The sequence below is a fragment of the Aphelocoma coerulescens genome, chromosome 3 (genome assembly GCF_041296385.1).
Source record: "Aphelocoma coerulescens isolate FSJ_1873_10779 chromosome 3, UR_Acoe_1.0, whole genome shotgun sequence".
NCBI lineage: Eukaryota > Metazoa > Chordata > Aves > Passeriformes > Corvidae > Aphelocoma > Aphelocoma coerulescens.
This window is the reverse complement of record NC_091016.1, coordinates 15565186-15591547: the sequence shown is the minus strand read 5'-3', so window position 1 is coordinate 15591547 and position 26362 is coordinate 15565186. Positions and strand designations below refer to the sequence as shown.

The window sequence follows — 26362 nt, the reverse complement described above, 5'->3', positions numbered from 1 at the left end:
GGACCTGGGATGCCTCTGTTCCCAAGGGACCTGGCTGAACTTTTCGGCTTGGTGCCAACTGACGTGCGGAAGCCCGGCCTTGGCAGTGCAGGTCTCCGCTCGCAGCCTGCTCAGGGGGCCTTGGCCCAGGAGCCCCGGCAGGGGCAGCTGAGCAGCGCTGCCCCCGGGGTCACTGCCAGGGAGGACACGGTGAAGGCTGAGCATGGCTCAGCCTCACAAAGAGGTAAGGCGGGAGCTGGGCCGCTCTCTGGCGGGAGGAAGGCTCTTGTGCCAGCCTAGAGAGCCTGGGCACATTGCCAGGGAACAGTTCTGCCCTGCATGTGCCCCCTGCAATGAGCTGTGCAGCTCCCAGTGCCCCATGTAGCTGTAGGGCTGCTCAGCTGTGGGGCCGGGAGAGGAGCAGGAGGGTGCGTGTGCAGCTGAGCCATTCCTGGAAAGCACAGGGCTCTGGGCTCCCTGCTGTCCCAGGGCAGCCCAGAGGCCAGGCTGTTCCTGTGCTGGCTCTCTGGAAGTGGGTCAGGGTGTCTCCCTGGTCTGCCTCAAGTGGCTGCTGGCAGGAGCGTGTTTCCCTGTGCAGCTCTTTAGAAGTTTCCAGGGACTCTCTCCAGCGAAATAGTGTAGCTTCAGATGCTTTATGTTGGCATTGTGGCCTCTGTTATATTTTGTGTCTCCATTTTGCAGGACTGACTGGCTACACTCTTGCCAAGAAGTTTACCGTGGCATCTCCCTCCATGCTCCTTCCCTCCAAGCCATTGCCTCCCATCCAGAAGAGCTCTCCTTCTTCTAACACCAACAAAATATGTAGCGGAGAGCAGGAGAATGGGAAAACTATCACTGGCAATGGTGATGACAGAAGAAAACAGCAGGAGCTGAGTTCAGAGGGAACAGGACATACGGTAAGGACCAGCCTAAGTCCAGTCTGGTGGATTTCCAGTTTATGTGCTGTAGGCAGAGCTCTGAGAGCTTTTGCTGTGGTGTGAGCCCAGGGAAGCAGCTGAGCAAAGAGAGAGCTCAGCAGGACACTGCACTTCAGGCTGTCTTTGCAGTGGGTGTGTAGTGCAGGCGTCATGTCCTCAGCGTGTATCAGTAGCAGGGGAGGTCTTTGCATGGTTTTGGGGCTCTGTTGTGGCTCCTGCTCTGTCTTATGGCTGAGAAAACACCAACAGGCAGTCAGAGCAGCTGAAGTTGGCCAATCTTGTGAACCAATCCTTCTACATTTAGTGAACTACGGGTATGTGTGAACCATCTCTGTGTCTTGGTGGTATTTTCTGTCAGCTGTGTCCTGTTTGGACGGAGAAAGGTGTTTGCTGGAACAGGCAGTCCTGCAAAGTCAGTTCCAGGTTGTGTCAGCTTTTGAGTTGTACAGCCATGCCCTTGTGCCCAGTTGTCTCTGATGCTATTTCTAGACTTCATCATCTTCTGGGCAGCTTTGTGCAATCGTGCATGGCTTTGTCCAGAGGGAAGGGATGGCAGGTGGCCATGGGGAGAGCAGTCCAGAGCCCACCCCCACGATTGCCTTTGCAGCAGGGCCAGGACCTGCAGTTGTTTTGGGTTTGCCGTGGGGTGCAGGAGGAGGCGGATGAACAACAGCTTTGGTAAACAGAATGTCCAACCCAAGGCTTGTGTACTTGATTCCAGCCTTGCTGAGAAAGGGCCCAGCGTATCCCTGACAGGAAGTGATCCTTCCGCTGAAGTTTGAACAGGGCCTGGTTTGGCTCTTTAGCTGTGCCAGGGGCAATGGGATATTAAGGAAGGGTGTGCATCTGCCCCTGCTGCCTCCACCCCCCTTGCTGGACATGGCATGGGGGCCCTGGAGCAACTTGGGCCGGCAGAGGCCTTCCAGAGAGCAGCAGGGCAGGGAGCTCTGTGGAACTTCCTAAATGCCAGTGAGCCTGAGATGATGGATGTGTGGGAGCTGGAGAGCACCGAGCATCCCCAGAGCTCAGCAGCATCGGGGCTCAAAGGCTGCTGGGGAACTGTACGAGGGAAGGGAAGCAGCAGCAGAAAGGAGGGGCTTGAGAAAAGCAGGTTTGGACATCCTGCAGAATGGCTTTGTGGGGGCTTGGCTGGAGATCAGCACTGGCTGTTAGGTGCTTTAGGGACAGGGATCCAAGCCCATTCCCATACGATCCAAAAGGCCAGTGGAAGCAGTGGCACCACAGGACATCTTGGTGCCAAACATGTGGATGCCAGCTGGCAATCCAGCCTTATTTCCAGAGAAGTGAGCACAGGGATAGAAGTGGCAAATGTGGGACATGGTCTCTCACTCACCACTTCCCTTTCCATTCCCTGTCCTAGACCAAGCTGCTCCATAAGTTTGACATTTCTGCCAGGTCCCAGCTAACAGCATGGCTAAATGTCTTCAGGCATGAATGGGGGCAAGGCTGGATGCTTGATCTGAGGAGTACTGTGTTCTACTCTTTGCAGGCTTCCTTGCTGTTTTCCAGCGGTGGGGATATGAAGAAGGGGTCATTGGGACCACCTTTGATCCCCCCAATACGCAAGGCAGTGAGTCCCCCTGTGAGCAGTGCGGCAGCGTCTGTCCCAAGCTCTCTGCAGCTGGATTTCCAGGAGTCCCCGGAGATGAGGTAAGCCAAGGTGTCTGCTGCTCCAGTGTGCTGTTCCTCTCGCTCTTTCAGTCTTGTGAGGTTATTTTCCACAGTCATCTCTCCCATGTATTTAGGCAAACCTCCGTGTATTCCCCATTTTGCCCATCTGTGGTGATCCAGCGCAATGGCAAACCCAACACCATATGCCCTAAGAGCAGAGGTGGTTGTGGGGAAGAGGAGGCAGGGCTTAAGAGCTCCTCAGAACAGGTCCTCTGCTGGACTTGGCTGCTGATTCCCTCTATGATGTTTGTGGTGTCATTTGGGAACTGTATTGCATGGATCTGGATACTGCAGTTCTTTGAATACTGTGATCCTTGACTGTCAACTTCTGCAGCCATGAGAATATGGCAGGGCAAATATTGGCTACTGAGGAGGTGTCTGCAAATTCAGGTGCTGCTTCTGTAAATGTCAGGCGTGACTTCTCTGTGCCTGGGCCTCCACCGTGAAACCAGAGCCCAGATAAAACTTGGGGTACAGATGTATAATCTGATCGATGTCTAGTATTTCGATATGGGCTTAAGATCAAAGAGGGCAAGGTGCTAGAGAAGAGTTACAGGACTGTACCTGATGCAAAGATATTAGCTTGGATATAGGTGTGAGAAAATGTAGCTGTCAAGCTTATCCTAGTGACAAGGATAAGGAAGGAGTCACAGAAGATGCAATTGAAAAGCATCCGTAGGGCTTTTAAAGTGCAATCTGAGTATCCTTACCTAGCAGCTGAGTTGGAAAAGGCCTTTTTGTCCTTGAAAGAGCAAGCAGGTGTACTGTCATTCTCAGGAGAGAGCAGTGCTATGACCCCATGTAGCCCGAGACTGTCACCAGTGTAAGGCATGAGCAGGCAAAGTCAAGCTTTGTCAGGAGAACAAAAGTAGCTGCCCTCCATACAGACTTGTGTCTCAGCTCAGCAGCTCTTGCTGCTTCACAGAGGCTGTAGGAGCCACTTGGCTCCAAAAGGAGAGAACTGGGCAGGTCTGATGCAAGTTGAAGAATGACTGCTGTGTTTCAGCCAGAGCTTGGCAAGCTCTGTGGGACTCCAGCAACTGAAAGCTTAAGGACAATTCATCAGCTTTGCAATTGGGTTTGCAGTTGGGTTGGTTTGCAGTTTTGCAGTTGGGTTTATGTGTTGCATTTCCTCCTTCATCAGGGGGACCATGCTAAGAAGGTTTGCCTCCTTTGTTGCTACACACATTCCATGCCCTTCTCTTTCTACCTGCTCATATGTTCTTTTGTCCTCCATTTTCTCAAGGCCAAGATCCAGCAGCAGAAGCAAAGAGAAGAACTCTGAACATGCAAGTAGGTACAGGGCATGTCTGTCCCTAAAATGACCATTGGAATGCTGATCCAGGGGTGGCATTGGGACATTTGGGTTGAAAACCATCCTGCTTTAAATTTCTTCGAATCCCTTTCAATTCCTTGATGGGCTCAGTGGACTCTCCCAGAGCCTGGTCACTGGGAGTGTGCTCCGGTGGTGCAGCGAAAATTACTCCAGGAGCTGCACTGGTACCTTGGGGCTCGGGAAATGTGCCACAAGAAAAGAAAACATTCCTCTCCATCCTGCACATGCCTTTCGTCTCCCTGCACCCTTTCTAAGGTCATAATTAGTAGAGAAAAAAAGACATTTAGCATGAAAGGAGAAATGTTCCCACTCCTTCCTCCTGCCTTTGAAGGAGGACACCTTCCCTTGGGGCAGTTTCTGTGCTGAAGCCTTTGCGATCTGAAGGAGATTCATGGACATTGCCTGGTTTTGCATGGGGAGAAATAGGGAAACCTCCTTAGACAGAAAGGCCTTGTTAATGTTCCAATTAAGGGGAAGGAGACTTCCAAATGGATGCAGCCTATGCAGGATCAGAGTTTGTCATCCTCTGACAGCACAGGCCTAAAGCCACCTATGGCAGGTTCACGATGGCAAATCTCTTCCCCGACTCTCTCTGCCCGTGTCAGTAGTGCAGGCTGAGGCTGGGGGAGGAGATGGCTTCTGCCCTGTCCCCCCTCCCTGCCTTGCCTGAGCCCTGACAAGAAGAGTTGTGCCAGACAAAATGCGGTGTCTGGTGCATGTGTGTCAGCCCCTGCTTTCAAGTTCAAAGCCTCAATGACAGTGGTGTTGCTCCTTTGCCATCTCTGGGCATGGAATGATAGGAGAGGTGAGATTTGAAGGAACAATTTTGCTGATGCAGAAAAAGGGATCAGATCCACTGGTCCCTTGCCTCAGGGTTAGTTCTGCCAAATCCTTGGCAAGGCCCCTTTGGAATGACTCCGTAATTGCTGATATGCAGCTGGAATGCTGAATGCATCTGGGGAGAAGTATTGCTGAGTATGTAAGGTGGCATTTTAGCTGGATTAATTCTGCACTAGAAATGAGCTATCTCATTAAAGCTTACCTGTTACGCTTTTATAATTGTGCTGACCATTCTACAGGGGAAAAAAATCCTGATTTAAGACAGTTATTCCTTTTTACTGCCCTGCTGTCACATGATTTTATCATCGGTGGAGGCCTGTACAGAATGATTAGTTCTCTGAGTTTTAAAAGCTCCGTTGGAGAGCATTTCAGATTAACCTGCCCCTGCCATTTCCATTAAGAAAATTTTGAATTGTCAGGATTAGCGAAGATCAGAAATGTTTTGAGGCAGGTCATGTTTATGTTGGGTTTGGGTGTCTCCACAGGGGAGAAAGCAGGGAATAAACCCCTGGAGCAACAAAGCAGAGAAAAGCTGGAACGTTTGCATGAACAATGTGCTCCCTACAGATATGGGCTGCTTGAATACTGGGGACATCTAATTTTGATTGCAAATCTTCTGCAGCTTCTAACACGTGGTGCCATTGTTTGTGTCCCAGCACTGCCTTTGTTGTAAAGAGAAATAAAAACCACCAACAAAACCCAGCCGAGAACTGAGGGGGAGTTACAGAAACAAAGGCCTTGAAAACTGGCTTTGGAAAGCAATTACTTCCTAGGTGGAATTGTCAAATTCTAGAGACCCCCCTGTGGGTTGCCAACTGTTTGGAAGGAAAGGGATCCCCAACTAGTGGATGAGCCATGAGCAGCACAGAAGCAAAGTAGTGGAATGTCTCTCTCCTGTCCTGCCAGCTCCATAGAGTTCAGACCAATTATAGTGATGCTAGTCTCATGAAAAATAAAAACAAAGCGATCTTCTCAATATTAAAACACCCCTCGAGTGCCTCACCCATTAGTTGTGGTGATTGTAAAGGTGGGAGTTCAACTAACTCACTTCTTCCCTTGTACCTGATCTACAGCTTCTTCTGAGTCTACAACAAAAGCCCAGAGGAAGAAAAAAAATTCATGGTGTGTGATAGGACCTGGGATGCCTCTGTTCCCAAGGGACCTGGCTGAACTTTTCGGCTTGGTGCCAACTGACGTGCGGAAGCCCGGCCTTGGCAGTGCAGGTCTCCGCTCGCAGCCTGCTCAGGGGGCCTTGGCCCAGGAGCCCCGGCAGGGGCAGCTGAGCAGCGCTGCCCCCGGGGTCACTGCCAGGGAGGACACGGTGAAGGCTGAGCATGGCTCAGCCTCACAAAGAGGTAAGGCGGGAGCTGGGCCGCTCTCTGGCGGGAGGAAGGCTCTTGTGCCAGCCTAGAGAGCCTGGGCACATTGCCAGGGAACAGTTCTGCCCTGCATGTGCCCCCTGCAATGAGCTGTGCAGCTCCCAGTGCCCCGTGTAGCTGTAGGGCTGCTCAGCTGTGGGGCCGGGAGAGGAGCAGGAGGGTGCGTGTGCAGCTGAGCCATTCCTGGAAAGCACAGGGCTCTGGGCTCCCTGCTGTCCCAGGGCAGCCCAGAGGCCAGGCTGTTCCTGTGCTGGCTCTCTGGAAGTGGGTCAGGGTGTCTCCCTGGTCTGCCTCAAGTGGCTGCTGGCAGGAGCATGTTTCCCTGTGCAGCTCTTTAGAAGTTACCTGGGAATCTCTCCAATGAAATAGTGTAGCTTCAGATACTTTATGTTGGCATTGTGGCCTCTGTTACATTTTGTGTCTCCACTTTGCACTTGGGACTGACTGCACTGCTCCCAAGGAGGTTACCCTGGAGTCAGTAGTTTTTCCCTGTTAACTTCCCAGATGCTCTTACCTTCCGAGGCCTTGCCCCCAATCCAGAATAGCCCTCCTTCCTCAAAGCCCATATCTAACTCTTTTTTATTATTAAGCTGACCATTTTGCAGGGAAAAAAATCCTGATTTAAGACATTGGTTTTTTGCTACTTTGCTGCCACGGGATTTTATCCTCTGTGAAGCCATGTAAAGAGTGACTCATCCTCTGAGTTTTAAGGGCTCTGTTGGGGAGTATTTCAGAACGAGTTACATTGTTCCACTTCCATTAGGAAAATCAGCCTTTAGTCAGACTGGCCTGAAAGTGGCCCAATCTCACACAGTTTAGAATGAAAATCCTCGGGGAAAGCAAATGATCCCGTTTCAAGAACACAATTCACGTTTGGCTAACACTCCTGCAATCCTAAGCTTTTCTTTTCATGTCCTCTAAAATATTGCAACAAAGAGAAGAAAATATTGATCTAAATGCTTACAGGTATTAGAACCCAGGAGTTCTTTTAGGACCCAGGAAGAAGATGTGTACTAAAATCAGCATGAATTAGGGCAGATAAGAATCTCTGTCAGGAGCAAGCTCCGTCTCTGCCCTTCTCTATCAAACACAGCGGCTCTCCAGCACCCAGGGATGAGGCCTTCATCATGCAGGAGGTTTCACTCTGCTGGCCAACAGAGCAATGCCATGTCTGCTGCCAGTGCACTGTGGCAGTAGCCCATCCATTGGGAGAGGTTCTAGGCATATGTACCTTGCTGCTCTCAGACACAATCTCTGGGCCTTATCAGAGCTCCGCAGTCTGGAAGCTGTCTTGCCTGTTGCCCAGCGTGGCGCTGTTGGGGGCTTGAAGTGTGCCAGAGATTTACAGGAACCTTTGCTTCCATTAACAGGCCTCCCACTGAGCCAGGCCAAGGAGACGGATCACCCCACCGGTGCTGGCCTTACGAATGCCGAAGCCCTGAAGGATGGCTTTCAAAAGGTGAGGGATAAGGACAGGGATGAGCAGACTTCCTTTCCAGTGACTGTTTAGTGTTTGGCCCAAAATGTCCCTGAAAATCATAATCTTCCACTCTTGGGGGATGGGGATTCTCTTGGGAATATATTTGACAGCTCCAGAGCAATTGCTTGGCTATTTCCAGTGGTGGCAAGGTCACTGGTTTGGAGATGGTGCTAAGGTCATGCCAGAAGCATTCTTTATGTGCAAAGGCCCTTGTAGAGAAGTTCTGAATGGCAGAGCAAGCTACACATCAGTGAATGTGGGCAAAGTGCATCCTCGGAAGCACAGAAGCAAGGATTCTAATGCTGAGTGTAAGCAAGGCTGCAAAATAAAATGGGAGACTTTGATTTTTCCTGGTTACCTTTCTTGCTGTATCTCACAGCCCTCTCATTCTCAATTTTTCCGCACATTAACATCAATGTTTCTGCAACTTGTTTTCACGTGACTCCTCTTTTTGGCCTCACGATCTCCGAGAGCAGCTGAGTCCTTCAGAAGCCAGAAGTGAGAAACTGCTGCAATTCCTGGCCATGAGTGTTAAGCAACAGCTAATTACCCCTCCTTGCTGCGTATTGCACATGGTTTTTATTCTTCCTGCCATGTAGGAAGGGAACTGCCTGCCCACCGGTCATGTGGGCTCTTCATCTGTCTTGGAGCACTCCTGTGATTTTCTTGCTTCAAGCAGGGCCTCTTGACATAGGCGGAGAAACAGTACCTTGGAGCAGTGGAAGGTTATGGCAATAAAGCGTTCCACCTCACTGTGTGTAATTGCCAAGGTGAGGACAGGAGACATTCTTCAGGAACCATTGGAATGTACATGGAGCTGCATCAAGGACTGTGGAACTCGATGGACTCTGTGCTCCTGATGAGATGTTGTGTCTGGTTTGTGTGTCTCTGCTTACAGTCTGTGATGCATTCCCATTGCATGTAGATCCTTGCTGCATTGTGCATTTTGGCTCAAAGGAACTTAGAGCGGAATCCAATGGGGCCTTTGGAGACAGAGATCAAGACAAAGAGAGAAAAGGAAACGTCCTTGCAGCTGCTTCCACAGACAGTTGACCCCGGGGATGCAGCTGCAGCAAGTAAGTGGTTGCTACACCTGGGGTCCTTTCTGATCACTCGCTTGCCCTCTGCACAGTGTTGCCCTCAGACTGGGGGGCTGTTACACTCGCATCCAAGTGGGAGTTTGCATAGGATGTATTTCCAGTCCCCAAAGAAAAATGGAGAGGCATGAAGTGTCTTGCCCAGGGCCTCACTGAGTCAGTAACAGAATATCAGCTTCCCACCTTCCCCTCTGAAGTCCTTCAGAGTGTAAAATTCTGTCTTGCAAAGTACACTGGGGCTTCAGACTCTCTCCTGGCTAGCAGCCTCCAGGAAAAGTGGGTCCAAAAGAATGCTTTTCAACCAAGGTGCAACCTGGAAGAAACAAAATTCAACTCCTTCTAATGAAAACCCCAGAGACCCTTCTCCCACCACTCCCTGCTGAGGAGCTGGCGCTGTAGAGCTGTGCTGAAGCCCCGAGCCAGTGCTTCTGTTGTAGCCCCAGGAGCAAGCAGCGTTCCCGACTGAATCCCGGCTGAGGGGCTCTGACTGCAGTGCTGTGTGCGCTGCCCCAGGGCAGCAGCAGGGACCTCAGGAGGCAGCACTCAGCCCGAGGGCATCACGCAAGGTTATCTGCGCTTTCTTTTGGGAACTTCCCCAGCCAGCTTCTGAAACAGGGAAACAAAAGAAAAGCAATACTGGGGTTTCCTTGTTTCTTCAGGGAAGCATCCCTGCAATTTGGTTTGAAACCAGAAGAGGGTAGATTTCGATTAGATATTAGGAAGAACTTTTTTATAATGAAGGGGATGAAACACTGGAAGAGTTTGGCCCGAGAAGCTGTTGTTGATCGATCCTTGAAGGTGTTCAAGGCCGTGTTAGATGGGGCCCTGAGGAACCTGCTCTAGCTGAAGATGTCCCTGCTCATGGGAGCTGGACTAGATGGTGGTAAAAGGTGCCTTCAGACCCAAACTCTTCTAGGAGTCTGTGATTCTGTGATCACTTTCCCGTGGTACTGTGCCACTGTTATACTTGAAGTTCGTTGGGATAACAAAGAGACGTTACCCAGCTCCAGCAAGTTTTCTGGGCCTTTCCATTGTCAGCCTCCACTCCCAAGCTCCTCTTTGGTCCCTGCAGGCTTTAGCCTACTGCCTGTCAATGGCACAGCTTCCAGTGTGCAGAGAAAACACCCTGGTAGTGCCTTGAAGGAGAAGGTCTTGAGGAAGCAGGACAATGTGCCCTTACTGCCCAATAAGCCCATCATCCATGGAGACGGCAGCTTCCCACGCAACTCCTCAGGTAAGCCTGCTCCACAGCAGCTTTTTCCTGCACCGGTTTTCCTTGCACAAGGAGCGCAAACCGCTTCCGGCCTCAGCCACCACAGCTGGGATCTTGGGTTCATAGCCTGTGCTGAGAATGGACAGCAAATCTACTCTTGAGTTACTCCAGCTCGGCAGTACTGGAGCACTTGGTTCTTAGAGATCCATTGGAAAGCTGAGCTGCATAAAGTAGTGGTAAAGACCTAAGCTCTGGCTTTTGCCCATCCTGATAGACCAAACTACAGCACTGGTGCCAGGAGGCAGCTGTAACTGCAGGGATGAGCTCGGGGCAGTCTGGCAGGGTGTGCTCACTGTGCACCTCCGAGTACCACCACGATCAACTGTCCGCTCTCCATCTTGGCCCTCTGCCTGTGCTGCTGTCCGGCTCTGCAGCCAGCTTTCCTGCTCTCCCAGCAAGGGTTGTCTCTGCATGGCAGTCAGCCACTTGGTGCAGCCGTGCTGCTGCTCCCAGAAGTGCCCAATGGCTTCTCGCTGCTGCCATCCCACGGCCTGCAATGCCAAGAGGGAACAAGCAGCGCCTCCTGTGTCACCCCACCCAAATACAGCGGCCTGTGTAGCAGGTGACAGCCAGGAGGGGCTGCCTGGTGCTCCCAGGCTGTTTGCTGCCCGCCGTGAATACACAGCACATAGTCCCTAGTGGCTCTTGCCTCTCCTTTGAGGGCAGCCTGCCTGTGCTATGATCCTGAGTAGGGTGAGATAAGAAGAAGGGAGCTAGGAATGATACTTTGAGTGCTCTTTTCTAGTGATGCTACTTCCATGGTCACAATTGACCAGAACTAGCCTGACGTGGCTCCCCATTCATTCTGAATATAGATGTATACATCGACATCCTGCTGCAGTGACACCACTGATGGCAGTGACAGGGCTACATCAGTGACAGCCAGATTAGCTCCCATCTGAATATTCTAGATTCTGTGCAATATTTAAACTCCATCATTTGAGACAGCTCAGATGTTTCCATGTACACATTAGAAAATGACCTGTTGAGTGCATGACATGAAATTTATGATGAACAGTCCTTTTGATGACAAATGGGTTTCATAAGAAATGGATTTATCGTCTGAATTTTCTCATACCTTGTAAACTGACTATCAAGAGAGTTCATCTGCCCACAAATTGCATCTGTCTTTAGGTATTCATATCATCAATTTGCATTTGGAAGGCTTTTTTATCAACCATCTGGGCTAGAGATTCCATTTTTCCATAAGAGAAAGCTTAGGCTTGCACAGTGTGCACACAAGTCCATTTGATGGCAAACAAATTTCACCTCAGCATCTTTGAAATACAGCCAGTGTGTACTTTACTGAAATAGTAAAGATTCGTGATGCTTAGAAAGAACAAACTCCATGAACTACTCCCTTCCCAATAGCAGGCTGAAATGTAAGTGCACTCAGCTGCCCTCTGTCTAGAGCAGTTGAAGTCAATGGGAACAGAGGCGCTGTGAGGTGTGAAGGGTCAGGTATCGCTGTTCCCTGGTAGTTGCTCTGAGGGGATTCAGCCGGGCCCAGCAGGGCTCGGTTGTTCAGGCTCGGCTTGGTGCTGTCACGAGGCAGCTGCAGGTCTTTCCTCAGGGAGTTGCAGAGTGCCTCTGTCCTCAGGGCTCGGGGAAATCAGGGTGCTGAGACAAGAGAGGCAGCTGAGGGGTCCCTCCTGGGGTAGCAAGTCCTGCTGGTGGGCACTGTCTCACAGGGAGTGGGAGCTCTGCGGCCTCAGGAAGGTGCCGCTGGCTGTGGTACCTGTGGCACTCGGGAGCTGGCGCTGTGTGGGCAATTGTCAGGTTTAGCCAAGGAGCTGTGCCCAGCTGGGGGGGGCTGGGAGAAAGCAAGGAGCCAGAGAGCAGGGAATTCTCTGAGCCAGTGCCAGTTTGTACCTCATGGAAGCCTGGCTGGGAGATGGGGCTGCAGGCCGCTCCATGGCGGGGTGCCTTGCCCGGGGCTGCAGCGCTCAGGGCTGACCCTCTCCTTACAGTGACCCCGCAGACGGCCACTGGTGCCGAGCGCCGAGAGGAGCCGCTCCGTGGGAAGGGGCAGAAGGACGGAGCCTCTTTGGAGCCACAGCAGTCCTTGCTCGAGGCACTCTCCTTGCTCAGCAGCGATGACTGGTAAGAAAGGCCCCGTTCCCTCTTTCTCCCTCTTAGCGTTAAGGTAGGTGAGGAGAGTATCTTGCTAGTGCCTCTGAGCCCCAACAGCCCAGAGGGCCGAGGGGCACCAGTGAAACCACTCCAGAGCAGAGAGAGGATAAAGATTTGAGAGCAGCCTTTTCTTGGCCTTGCTCTGCAGCAGTGCTCCAGCTGCAGCAGGTCCGTGCTGTTTCCTCGCTTTGCCTGCTGCTCTGTGGAGCTGCAAAGGAAATCTTGAGGGAAGAGAGAAAGCTGTGGGACAAGATGATTTGCTGGCTGAAGCCAGAAGCAGGATGGCAGCAGTTTGGAGTGTAGAGATTTGGGTGCCTCGGGTTGCAGTGGGACTGAGTAAGATTTGTCTCTGGCCCCACTGCTGGCAGCAGTGGCAGGAGTCGGGGTCTGCCTGTGACCTTCCGCATGTGAGTCCCAGGAGCAGCTACAGGGAGTTCTTCTTTCTGAGAAATGCACTGAGTTGTGCCATAGAGTCACAGGGAGGTGACAAGAAACAGCAGCATGGCACGGTCTCACAGCTTCCAGGAAGGACATAGGGACTTCATGTGCCAGAGACTTCAGAAAGGCTGCCTTGTTAAACGGCCACAAACGAAGACTCTGAAACCCCTCTGTTTGCCTCTGGGATTTGTGTATGCTTTTGACAGCCACAGCAACCTGTGGCAGCGAGTGCCACGATTTCATCAAGTACTGCCTGAAAAGCACCTCCCTTTGTTTGACTGAGCCACCAGCCTGGTAATTTCAGAGGGTGCTGCCTAGTTCTTGGGTGGAGAGAAAGTCAATCTTTTTGGTTCTTGCCTTTCAGGGAGCTGAAGGAGAAGGGACTCTTCAGCATCAAACACCTGGCTGAGTCCCACTCAGAAGTCCTTCTTTGTAGACTTCGTGAGGTTTGCTTGGCACTTACCAACGAGGTAAGAACATTGTTCTGAATCGTCCTCCGTGCCTCATACACGGTGTGTAGAGTAGATATGTGCCTGTTCATCTCCCTGTGTGCTCAGGGACTGCCTTCATTTCTGTTTCTAGACCTTATATTTCTCATGTCTGTCAGCTCTCTATAGGATCTGTGTGCACGTGTAGCTCTATTTACTGCTAGGTCGGGCACTCTCGGGCACTCTCCTCTTGGAGCGAGCTGCCATTATCATGCAACGTGCAAATGCAGAAACGGAGACACCAATTATGTTATTTGCTGCAGTCCAAATCTCTGCCCAAGCTGTGATTCAACCCTGCCAATTAGTCTGTAGACTTGAGCCTGTGTTTTCTGTTTCCTGGCTGAGGGCTTCAACTGCTGCTGTTGCTTTTTCAAACAGGAGTAAATGACTCCTTTGTCTTTATGGCTTGTGCCTTTATGGTTTGAGAGCAGCCCTTGCTTTAATTTGTTTCTTTGTTTTTTGAATAAAAGGGCCTAAAACCAAAGCAGTGGACATTACAGAAGAGTTAAGTAGAACACTTTAAGTGAAATAATATGTTTCAGGCCTGCAGTAAGCAGGCCTGAGGCCTAGCACAAGTTGGTGCCAGAGTAAGTGCCTTTCTGTGCTTGTGCTCTTCTGCTCTGCCTGTGCTTTTGTGTTCCCCAGGACACAGCTGGAAGTGTTGTCGTTTCCTGGGACTTTTGTCTAAGGCAACTGGTTTTCTTTTCAAGGTGATTCTTATGTTTCCCCTCATGACTTCCCCAGGTGACCAACCTTCGCTCAAAGGTGTCTTACTGTGCAATCGTCACTCTTGGAGAGCTCTTTGTGACCTTGCAGAAGGACATGGACTCGGAGGTGGATGAGGTTGCTCGGGTCCTTCTCCAGATGGTGTGGAACTCCCCAGAGTTTGTTCAGAAAGCAGCCAGTCAGACCCTGGGAGTCATGGTGGAGCATGTGACTCCTGCACGAGCAATGACTGCTCTCATGGACAGTGGAGTCCAGTAGGTTCTTCTTGTCTTAGTGATATTCTTCACCTTCTATTGTGTGGGGGGGAGAAGGGCTGAGAGAGAGAATGGGAATGGTGGGAGGGAAGGGTCCTGTATCCTGCATCTTCTGTGAACTCAGTGACTCTCCGATCAACCTCACTTCTTTCCTCTTGTCACCTATTTCTGCCCTCGTGCAGCCCATTAGTTGACAGAATCACAGAGCTGAATCAGAATATGCTGAGTTGGAAGGGGCCCATCAGGATCATCGAGTCCAGCTCCTGGCCTTGCACAGAACACCCCAAGGGTCCCACCATGTGCCTGAGAGCGTTGTCCAAAGGCTTCCTGAGCTCTCTCAGGCTTGGTGCTGTGACCACTGCCCTGGGGAGCCTGTTCCAGTGCCCAGCCACCCTCTGGGTGAAAAACTTTTTCCTGATATCCAACCTCAACCTCCCCTGACTCAGCTTGCTGCTGCTTCCTGGAGTTCTCCCAGTCTGTCCGAGTTGCCTAGATGTGGTGAATGGCGGGCAAGTGAAAGTGCCTGCAAAGGCTAAGGATAGAGCCCTGTGGTTTTGTGGGAAGAGGGACAATTGCAACTGCAGCTGTGAGCGCTCTTTGATATTTCACAGCCCTAACCACAGAGGCCCTGGGAAAAACCATGCATCCTCATTATGCCATTCCCTTGAGAAGTAAGGAGGGTTCTTGCTGGGGCATGGAGCACATGGGGGACAACGTGCTGGGTGTGGCACAGCCTGCACAGCAGGTGCAGCTCCGGCCAAGAGGAGTCTTGTATGACTGTCCTGGCCTTAGAGCCCCCCTTTCTATTCAAACTGATGTCTCATGTTAGCCTTGAGATGATGAATCACTGTACAGGCACCTTCACAGGCCGACTGCCATGGGACAGCTGAACCAGATGCTGCCTTAAGTGTTGGTGCTGGGCCTGATAGTCCCCAAGAGACACTCTCTAGAACAGGACAACCTGGCTAAACTGACTGCCACCCTTTCCTCAGCTTTGGAAAAGGGGGAAACGTTCAGATGTATCTCTTGCCAAGCCTCACAGAAGAAACCGGCTGCATTGCTGGATATTCTGCAACTTCATGTCCCACAGCGTGTTTTGCCTGCATTTGTTTTTTTCCCAAGGTCTGCAGATTTGGGGGTAAATGGGTGGAAATATCCTCAATCCTGCTGCAGCTGTCTGTGTAGCGGCTGGCCCCTGATGGGTCAGCCTGGCTTGTCTTTAATTTCCCTCTTTCTCCGAGTGAATTTGGGGAAAGACATTGAGTATCAGATAGTGCAGGGAGACTGAGTTCCTCGCTCTTGCTTGCAGGCAGTCCTTCTGTACAGGGCTAACTTTGTGGTTCTCTGAGGACAGAACCTTCTACAGGTGTCCCAAGTGTCAGGGAGAATCCAGGCCTCCTTCCCCCAGCAATGACAGCATGCTCTGGCCAAGGCCTGCGCTGTGTCCCTCTGCTCCCTGTGCCCCAGTGTTTGCTCTCTTCTTCCCAGGAGCCGCCACGTCCAGGTGCGGAAGTGCGCGGCCCAACTCCTCCTGTCCTTGATGGAGAAAACTGGAGTCACGAAGCTCGCAGGAACGCCCAGGGCTGAGAGGCTGGCGCACGCGGCAGGGACGCTTGCTCAGGACTGTCACGAGGACACAAGGTAATGATCTTCATTTCCCCTCCTAAAACAGGAAAACTGTTGGGTGTCTGGCTGTAAAGGGCAAAACCACAGAAGAGTGGAAGCTAAAGGAAATATTAAGTTACCTCACTGTGTGGATGAGGTTCACAGAGTCACGGAATACGCTGAGTTGGAAGGGACCCATCAGGGTCATCGAGTCCAGCTCCTGCCCGTGCGCAGGGCCCCCCAAGGGTCACTCCATGTGCCCGAGAGCATTGTCCAAACGCTTCTTGAGCTCTGTCAGGCTTGGTGCTGTGACCACTGCCCTGGCTTGTCTGGGGAAATGACTGTGCTGGGGAACCTGAGGTTGTCCCGCAAGAGGGAGCATTGCCAGCTTCCTGGGACTGGAATGAGTCTTTCCTGAGATCAAAAGAGCCATCAGATGAGGCAGTCAAACAGTTTTGCTTGGCCTTAGGTGCACAAGACAAAGCCAAAATGTTGGCTAATGTTCATCACTGAAGGATCCCATACATCTCTTTCTCATTAACTTAAGACTTTCCTAGAAATATTCCAGGGATCTTTAGCCAATGTATTCAGTCTTTCTAAACCTCTTCTGCAGATTTCTATAATGCTGTTATCTGGGGCTGAATGACCTCCAAATTGCTTCTTGAAGAAAACTGTGGTTTCCTAGTGGCAAAATCAACCCAAACCACCAAAATCCCCTTACTTTGAGGATTAAATTCCCATTAATAGCTGCCAAGAACGCATGAGCAACTAGCTGCCCCTGTGCATACATATGGTATAGAATAATCAAAAGCAAGCATGAGGCATTTGGTCCTGGCTTCCCTGCCAGTTAAAGAAAGGCAAATGACTGTGCAATGGCAGCAAGGCACTGCTAATAAGCTCTGACTCAAAGCAGAGGTGTTTCGCTTGTTCCCTGGGATCCTTCGATGCCACAGAAGCGCACCCACAGTTTCAGAGTGAGATTGTATTTTCTGTTGCCCCACGTTCGCCTCTTGTCTCTTGTGTTCAGCTGACAGCACTGTGCAGTGACAAGTGGAGGTAAATCTCTCTCTTTGCTGAGTAGGTAATGCCTTCTCATGCAGGTATGGCAGCTGCTGAGTTTAAGGTATCAGCTTATTCTGTTAACACTCCTCCTTTGTTTGTTCACCTTTCTTTCTTTCTTTCTTGTTAGGCATTATGGACAGGAGATGGTGAAAATGATGCTGAGTCACCGAAAATTTAACAGGCTTTTGGAACAATCTTTTTCCACCCGTGACCTGGAAGATATTCTGACAAGAATTAAGAAGAAAGTAAGTGCTTGGTAGGAGACATGTCTCCTTTGTGCAAGTATTGCCACTGCTGATATGAGATCAAACATACCTAATCTTATCTCATTCCTTTTCTGCCGAATCCTTTTGCTCCTGGGAACGAACTGTTGATCCTCAACCTGTTCATCTGCAGAGCACAAAGGAACTGATAGATAGTATTAGGGGAAAAGTGTAGTATTGGATATTTTGAATATCGGCCACAAACAGGGAAGGGAAAGAGGAGAAAATGGGTTTACATTTAAGCATAACCCCCCACCCCACTATCCCTACTCTGCCCCCAGTGACGCAATTAAGTGAGAACAGTGCTTCTGGAGATAACAGAGTCTTTGCAAAAGACACAGGAAGCAGTAGTGCCAAGAAAATTTCCAAATATACAAAAGATGTCCCAGTCAATCCCAATTACTACAATTACTGTCTGTCTTCTGGCAATACTGCCCTGCTGTCATGCCCTGTGGAGCTGGAAGAAGCTTGGTGAATTCAGCAGCATCCAGTGGAAAATCATTTGTTTGCCTGGAGGTTTTTTTATTCTTTTTACCTACATTATAGAAGGGAGTGTGCCTTTGTGCAGCAACAGGGAGAGTGAGTGTGGCACCAAATCAACTCCCAACACAATGGGCCAACCTCCAAAGAGTCCAAATTTTTCTGCAGCTTCCTTTAAGAACATTCGTTCCCTACCAGTTTGCATTATTCCCATTTATGCTCAAGAGTAATGCATTTGGGATTTTAGACTGCTGCTCAGTATGGTAGCAGCCACAACCTGCCTTGGGCTATTGAAAACAAAGAGTTGGCATCACTGAACCTCTGGCCTGTTTCCTTCTGTAAGTTCCGAAATGTTTGCCTAAGCCTTGGTAGCAGCGATCCTGGTTCTAAGTTGTGTTTTAAACAGGTAATTTCCTATTTTACATTCTAAAGATCCATGGGGTTTCTTTATGCCTTTGTAGGGGATGGAAACGCAGAAGGCTGAGCACCCATCTGTCCAGGAGCCTGTGAAGAAGAGGAGCGATGGCTCGAAGAAGCCCCAGGCCACATTGCCTTCTAGTAAACGGTACTGAGCACTTTAGTTAGATGTGACAAAGCACATGACAAGCTTTACATGTCTCTTCCTCAGGAAAATCTTTCCGGTGGAGATGACCTGTGCCAGAGATTGTTTCCTTTCCCTACAAATGCTCTATCAAAAAATATGTCTCCTTCTGCATTACTCTGAACACAACTTCTCTGGAAGGGTTTCCACAAAAAATGGGCGACAAAAAGACACCCATCGGTTGCAGCTCAGAAGATCCAGTGCAGTGGCAAGGACAGTGCTGTGGAGGCTGTGAGAGGGCCATGTCTCCACTGCCTCACTTGGGACAAGTAAATTCAAGCAGGGTTTTTTTTCCTCTGAGAGCAGTCTTTTGCAGATGGGGGTTTTGATGAGAAGTCCCAGTCTTGAAGCAAGATGCCGTTCCCCAAAATAGCACTTCCCATGCATGTGGTTTGGCCTTCCTGAACCATGGTTTTCTTACCCTCAGACAGTACCAAGATGAGTAGTAAGTAGCAAGCCAGTTCCTGAGCAACTTTGGTCAACAGGTGTCTCAATGTGGACGTTTTGTCTTGACATTCCTGTCCTTCATACCGTTTGCTTGATGGGCAGCATGTTTGGTTTATTTCCCCCTGTGCTGCAATCAGCATTTGAGACAGGAATTTGGTCCTTGCTGTCTCTTCCTGCCAGTGGGAGAGCTACTTGTACCTGTTGTCCACTGATAACAGAGGGGATTTATTTAGCTCTGTCATGGTCAGCGCTGGCAGGAGAGTGACCACATGGCTCAGTAGCATAGTCAGGATCTTCCCATGCTCATGGAAGAGACCGGCTGATCCAAGAGAGTTGTTCCCAGTGGGTTTGTTAGGCTGTGGATCTAGTCTCTAGGGAAGCAATCATGTGAGCGTAGTGCTGGGATGTCTGGCTTCTGTTTTTATCCCTGTTACTGATTTTCTGGATCCTTCAGATATGCCCCTATCCATCTGTTCAGATGCATCTGAGCTACTTTTCCAGATTGTCATGCCTGCTGTAGAGACACTTCTCCAGAGGGATGAGTTTCCTTATTATAAGACACACACCTCCCTCATGATGAGGCATTTAAACTTGGAAATAGCGTCTCTCTTTCCTCACAAAGCAGTGCGACATGTGTACCTGGGAAGCTGTCTGGAGATAAGTGAGATGCATCTCATCCTTGGTTTTCCTGAGTAAGCACTGGTGAGAATGTTGCTTGCAGATTGTCTCCTGTAATGATTGTCATGAGGTGTCACGTTGTTTTTCAGGTCAGGATTTTCTAGCTTGAAATCACATCATTAGGAAACCTCCGCAAGATGTTCTGCTCACAGTTAACCGAAGGTATGATCACCAACAGGTCCTCATTTGGTTTTATTTTCCAGGGTGAAGTCTACCTCTGATGAACGCCTCCTACGCCGCCCAAAAGCCCAGGTCACGTTACCTCTGGCTGTGAAAGAAACGGAGCCACTCCAGAAGCTTTACAATCTCCTGGAAGCCAAGGAGTTTAAGACACGGATGGAAGGAGTGGCACTCCTCCTAGACCTGTGTAAAACCAGCCCCCAGCTCGTCTCCACTAACACTGTCCAAGTATGTAGGGTGTCTTCATTGTTCCTTTCCTTTAGCTCCTTTCCCAAGCCTGTAGCAGGAAAGTTAATTCAGTGTGTCTTGGCACTACATCCTGGCTGTGTGGGACAGGCTGGTGCCTCTTACCCTGAAATATTTAATTCAGCTCCACGCTTCAGGACAAGTTATTTCAGTCCAGATATATTTGTCTGGCAGGTGCCTATTGATGTTGTTCATCAAATGAGGACAGAGTTTTCTGCTGGTGTAACTTCTGCTGTCTCCTACTCCCACTTGGGTTAAGTGAAGGGAATGCAGCCACTGAAAGCGTGGCAATTATTCTCTAGACAAAAAAATGGGTTTGGATGGGGAAGAGAAGTATCAGGCTGGGCAGGTTTAAACCAATTTTTTTCAAAGGATACTTCTGTAAACTCCGACTTGTCTTGCACAGGCACAACTCTGGCTACTCGTTTCCATCGGCATCCCTATTCCTCTTGGTAAAGACGGTGCTCACCCTTCTTGGGGGGGTCGTTTTTTTCTCTTTGGAAAAGGAGGGAAATAGCTAGGGACAGATCTCTTCCTTCTCCTCCCAGGAGCTGCTTTTTCCCTTTGTCCAGAAAATGGTGCCTGATAATGTGGCTGTCAAGGGACTGAACCTGCTCTAATGAGAGCGGTACAGCACATTAAATTTCAGAAGTCTACCTGCTAGGTAGACAATTGGTCTGGATCCTGGAAGAGTTGATCCGAGCCCTGCACTTCTCCAGACACAGGTTCTGAGACAGACGGAACAAAACCTGGATCTCCTCCAGCCATAGTTTTGGCAAAATCATAACTGCCCTCAGAACTTGAGACAACTGTGTAGAAAAACGGGCATTGTAAATATCTGGTTCCATACTTGGAAAGCAAAGATACTGTTTTGCATCAATAAATGGGATTAATTTAATGATTTAAATGTGGAGGGAAACACCATAGGAACTATTCTGTCCCCGCCCAAACCTCTTCAAAATATATGAAAATCTTTCAACCAGCATGAGGTTGCGCAACCATTCCAGTGAGTGGCCCACAGGAAAATTGTGCAAGCAAGTGCTGACCTGACAGGAAGGATCACTTTCATCTTTTACATTGCTGAGTGCTCATTTCTACATCCCTTCCTCAAACAAGGACATTTTAATCCAGCTTTCATGTTGTTTGTTCTCTTCACAGATTTTTGATTATTTTGTCCCGAGACTTGGTGATACGCACAAGAAAGTGAAGCAGAAGGCGCTGGACGTGCTGGCTGAAATCATAGGCGTCCTGAAAGATGCCTTAAACCCGGTGATCATCTGTTTGGTTGAAGGAATAACAAACAACCTAAACTCAAAGGACCCCGGGGTTTATGCCGCAGCTGTGAAAGCGCTGGAAGCATCCATGGCTCACTTAGGTAAGGCTGAGCCCTGGCATGGACTCTCCTCAACTGTGTCTCTGCCTCTGCAAGTCAAGAGAACGCTGAGTGCCTTGACAGCTGTTGTTGTCTGTGGAAACCTCCAGCTGACATCCACCAGAAGCTGTGCAGGTGCAGTCCTTACGCACCAGTCCCCCAACAGGCCTGAATGTGCATCGGCATTTCCCAAAAGTCCCAGGAGCCCTTGGCTCTGTGCTGCTTGTCTGAAGAGGAAGTGCTGGACTACAGCTTTGCTGGAATTCAGGGCCAAAGGGATGTTTGGAGTTTTCCTGGTCCCCATTTGACTTCCCAAATGAATAGCTTTGCTGTTGGCATGAAGGGACGCCGGTGCATCAGAACCTCTGCAGAGCAGCCTCCTGGGAGGCTCCACATTATAGGCATTAGCTTCATTAGGACAGCAGGATCAGTTCTTTACTGCATGCTTGCATGAAGATCATTTGGGACCTCCTTTTTGTATCTCATGCAGGAAAGGAGCTCTTAATAATACCCTGCTACTGAAACCCACACTGGGGTGTAGCTCTGTAGTGGTTCCCAATGAAGCAGATTGCCTGCTTTGTCACTGCCAGCCCTGGTGACCCTGCGAGGGACCACAGTTCATCCCACACACGTTCTGTCTCCAGGAAAAGCTTGCCTTGGCTTATTAGAGTGGTAGGACTGGAGGCTTGCAGGACAATGCAGGCAACAGTGTCTAAACTCAAACAAGACCCCCAAAACCGCAACAGATAGGCACAAGGAAAACTAAAATACATACGACGGTCAAGTATTGGGAAATCAGTTCATTTTCCAGTCTCTCTGCCAAGATCTGATTTCACAGATGTTACAGAAACCCACAGGATACTGAGGCACTGAACAGTAATAGCTCTTGTATGAGTAACTTGGTGTCTTGTCCCTAGATCCACACAGGTAACCTGCAATTTAAAAACAGCTTATCCTTCAGGTGGGAATGGATGTGTGAATTTTGGAGCCTTCTCACCCTTTTCCAGAGGGGAGGGAGAAGATCACTTCTGCAAAGCTCTGGGATGCAAAACCTTTTCACTGCTTACATGTGATTGAACTCTTGAGGTCCCTGATGTGAAATGTTTTACATAGCTCCTGGTACAGCAGACAACTTTGGATTTATAAATGTGAAAGGAGAGCTTTTCTTTTGGAATTTAAAATCCTCCCAAGTAGGCTGGAAGGAAAGAAGAAAAGGATTCAAAAATCGGCAGGAATTTCCTTTCTTTTACAAAATGTAGTTGCCCCTGCCCTTTCCCTCCCCACTGGCCTTTCTCTTATGACCTCAGAAGAGAGAGCAGAAATGTGTGTTTCCCTTGTAGATAAAGTATCACTGATGAAAGAGTTCAGCCACCGAAGGAGTGAACTGAAGGGCCAAGCTCTGCTGGATGTCACGGAGCATCTCTCAGGTATGGCCTCCCCTTCTAAGCCAAGAGGTCTTCCGAGGCAGAATTTACAGGGAATGCCAGTGAATAGACAGGTCCAAATCAGGAGGTGCTGAGCTTGTCCCTCCTGCCCAATACCCATGGAAGGTGTATTGGGCAGGTTTTCCCTGGCTGCTGCAGAGGTGTGCAGCATCTGAGATGGGGGTGGCGCTCGGCCTCGGGGCTGAGCTCTCACTGGGGCCGCCTCCAGGAAAGGGAGGGGCTAAAAATTCCCAAGCTGGCTCCTCTCTTGGAAGCTCCGGGACAGCTCTGATCCTTTAGGGGAAATGGTGGCAAATGCTGTTTCAGGGGATCCATTTGTTTTGTCCTCACAGAATTCTTGCTTTGCTCTTGGAAAGTTTTGAGGTGGAAGCCTGCAGTGCCTGGGGGTCACAGCTTAGGTCAAAACTCAGCCCACACGAGCCTAACGAGGCCCGGATTTTGTGCAAGGCAGCCTTTGGGGGCAGAGGGGCAGAAGCAGAGTGCTGAGGCTCCCTGCCTGTGCTGTCAAAGTGCCATTGGACTGAGCATTTCAGGGTGTGCAGTCAGGGTCTTCCTATGTCAGCGCTGCCCAAAATGCTCCAAATGCAGCTGATAATTGATTGCTCAGAGGAGCTTGCTATGTCAGCAATAGCCAAGGGATGGAAAAATGATAATCTCAATATACGCTAGAGAAGACAGTGTACAGCCTTGCTTTATTTATAGCCTTGCTTTAGCTGGGGCTAAATCCACTGCTAATTATGCCAGCATCTTTAAATGCAAGGTTTAATACACTTTGTGTCTTCATTCTGAATCTCAAAAGGGCACCTTCAGCCATTGGAGTGTCAAAGGCCCTTTACAGAGCATTTGAATAAAGTAGATCTCCAGGAATAGGGAATTTAGTTTTGCAGCTATTTTAATCTCTTTTTCAAATAAAGGCATTAAACATGAATTAGGACTTCTTTAGAAAGAGCAGATGCTCTCTCTGAGATTTAGTGGCAATCTCTCTGAGATTTCTCTGCGCAAGTTGCGTAGTGACCGATGTCTTTAATTGCATGTAAGCTCAAATGAACTCCCATTTTAAAATGGGTACCGTAAGCCTTTTCCTGCTTAGCAAAATTGGTTTTAGGTACTTTCAGGAGCTGTTTAAATGTTGATGACTGCTGGTGGATTAACAGCATAGAGAAAATGAAGTCTCTTCCACTACAGAATAATAAATGGCGACTACATAACATTTTGCCTGGTCAGAAAATAAGAATGGTCCCCAGACCATATCAGGTTTTGATCTCTCAGCCAGATCTGCCATGCAAGGAGCCTGTTGGTAGTAGATTTTTGTCTGTGTTTGATACAGTTCAGAAAATGAGCAGAGAGCAGGCTTTGGAGACAGCGGGAGAGAACACTTGTGTTTTGGTTACATTTCTGTCCCCTGTGTAGCATTCTTCTCTCTCTATTCCCCTATTTCAGCGCACATTGTAAGAAAAAATGCCATTAACATTGTGAGGGGAAATGCCATTAAAATTTGGAGATGCTCCAATGCCATGGCAATGGGGTCTGGCTAATTACCTAAGACAGCCTGAGGTTTGAAACAGCTGTTTGTTAGAAGCCACAAAAGCCTTCTGCCAAAGACACCGGCTAGTCACTGATGTTTCAAATCCAGCTGTCAAACAGCACCCATCTCTGGTGGGCTGGAGTTTCCAAGTGTGGTCTAATACTGCCCTTTGCCGTGTGCCACCAAGCAAAGGGAAGAGCCAGATGAGACTTTTGGCACTTGACATCAAAGGTCACAACAATGGAATCATCCCTTTTATTAGAAATCTCTCAACTGCCTCTCTATGGTGCATTTCAAAATCTTTGGCGTGGGTTTCGACAACTTCTAAATGGAAATAAACGGCAATTTGACATTTCAGTCACTGTTCATGCAGAAATAAATTGTGGAATGATTTAGTAAAGGTGTGAAGTCTGCCACAGGTACAAGGCTCTGTTTGGAGAAATTAGTCCTGAGAGCTTGGTGGTTCTGTTTCGGGGATGTTCAGCTGCTTTGCCCATTTCTGGATCATGAGGCTCTCACTGTTATTTCACTGATCTTAGCCAAAGAGACTCCCAAAATCACAAGTAGAGGTAGATCCTTGTTTGCATTAAGGCTGGTGGTTAAGAAGTTTGTGTCTCTCTTCCGGCAGCGCTTGTGGGATGGGTTTATCCCAGGAGCCCCAAAGTCGTCCAGCGCTACGCCCTGCCCGTGCTCTGGTCCTTCCTGGGGAACAAGGCGCTGCCTGTCCGAAGCGCCAATGTCTGCACTGTGGTCACCAAGCTTGCCTGCGCCCTCTACAAGGTGATGGGCGCCAAGCTGAGGAAGCATGCTGCCAGCCAGCCTCCGCATGTGCAGGAAAACCTCTCCAACATTTTGGGCTGGTGGAGTGTCGATGACCTGTAGAAAGATGACAAAGTGCTGAGTTGGACACCTCCGGATGTGACTTCTTAGCTGTGCCAAAAATGACAGAATGCAAAGGAAGGGTGTGCACCTGCCCCCGCTCTCTCCACCCCCCTTCCTAGTCGTGGCATGGGGTGCCTGAAGCAACTTCCGATTGAGGACAAGGTGAAGGCTGAGCATGGCTCAGCCTCACAAAGAGGTAAGGCGGGAGCTGGGCCGCTCTCTGGCGGGAGGAAGGCTCTTGTGCCAGCCTAGAGAGCCTGGGCACATTGCCAGGGAACAGTTCTGCCCTGCATGTGCCCCCTGCAATGAGCTGTGCAGCTCCCAGTGCCCCGTGTAGCTGTAGGGCTGCTCAGCTGTGGGGCCGGGAGAGGAGCAGGAGGGTGCGTGTGCAGCTGAGCCATTCCTGGAAAGCACAGGGCTCTGGGCTCCCTGCTGTCCCAGGGCAGCCCAGAGGCCAGGCTGTTCCTGTGCTGGCTCTCTGGAAGTGGGTCAGGGTGTCTCCCTGGTCTGCCTCAAGTGGCTGCTGGCAGGAGCGTGTTTCCCTGTGCAGCTCTTTAGAAGTTTCCAGGTGGTCTGTCCCATTAAATACATAGCTTCAGATGCTTTAGGTTTGCATTGCGGCCTCTGTTATATTTTGTGTCTCCACTTTGCAGGACTGACTGGCTACAGTCTTATCAAGAAGTTTTCCTTGGACATTTCCTATGTTCCCTAACCGACAAAGCCCTTGCCTCCTATCCAGAAGAGCTCTCTTTCCTCGAGCTCAGGAAGAAGGTGCTGCCTGTCCGAAGAATGTTTGAAGATTTGGATTTATACTTTAGGCTTTGTAGTTACAGATGTACATATGTTCTGATATGTAGATGTAGGTTTGAATAAATGTGTTGTGATTTTATCTTTTACATTTTGAAAATAGATTTTCAACTGTATATCTTTTATTTTGATTTTTTCGGTTTTAAATAAAATAATTTAAAAAAAAAAACAAGCCGAGAATGTGAGACCTGCTGACCTAGAGGTTGTCAGAGTGCAGCTGACTCAACAAGCCACTGTCTCACGGTATTCTTTCCTCACAGGGCCTCTCCTCTTCCTCTTTTGCCATGTTTTCTTCATGTCATTTGTGCTGCTGTTTGTTAGTTAGCATTCCAATGGGGCCACCTATTACCATGTTTGGGGGACAATGGACCCAGAAGATCCTGTATAGTCTACAGTTTTCTGCCTCAATGTATTCTGTGCTCACAAAAGGCCTGAGCAAAGCAACAAAGAGAATGTGCCCAAATCCCAAAGCTTTGCTCCTTTGCAATCTCAGACAGATCTGGCTCAGAGGTGTCTTCAATCACAATTCCATAGGTAAGAAGAGGACGTGTATTTCACTGGCAAAAGAGGCACTGCTTTGGAAAAGGCATCTGTATGTATATTTACCCAGGACAGCAGTCCAACAGCGTTGTTTGCGACTTGTTTGCAGAAGGATGAGCGAACTGTGAGGTTATTGAACAGGTGACAAGGGTTCCTCAAATCTGTACTGCAGCCTG

General features: G+C 49.5%; 2 protein-coding genes across 2 annotated transcripts in view; one reads left to right on the top strand and one right to left on the bottom strand.

Moving 5' to 3' along the window:
- LOC138107669 (TOG array regulator of axonemal microtubules protein 2-like) overlaps window positions 1-26362 on the bottom strand; it is a 95469-nt gene that overhangs the window by 52535 nt on the left and 16572 nt on the right. The window lies entirely within an intron of this gene.
- On the top strand, window positions 2458-25018 carry LOC138107146 (TOG array regulator of axonemal microtubules protein 2-like). The gene is made up of 16 exons (XM_069008457.1): window positions 2458-2588; window positions 3856-3902; window positions 5859-6140; window positions 7535-7623; window positions 8570-8720; window positions 9814-9975; window positions 11985-12117; window positions 12950-13055; window positions 13818-14053; window positions 15542-15694; window positions 16848-16965; window positions 17925-18028; window positions 19393-19597; window positions 20774-20990; window positions 22328-22414; window positions 24586-25018. Exons 1-16 carry the CDS (start codon window positions 2458-2460, stop codon window positions 24837-24839), a joined length of 2475 nt encoding a protein of 824 aa, XP_068864558.1. The 3' UTR covers window positions 24840-25018.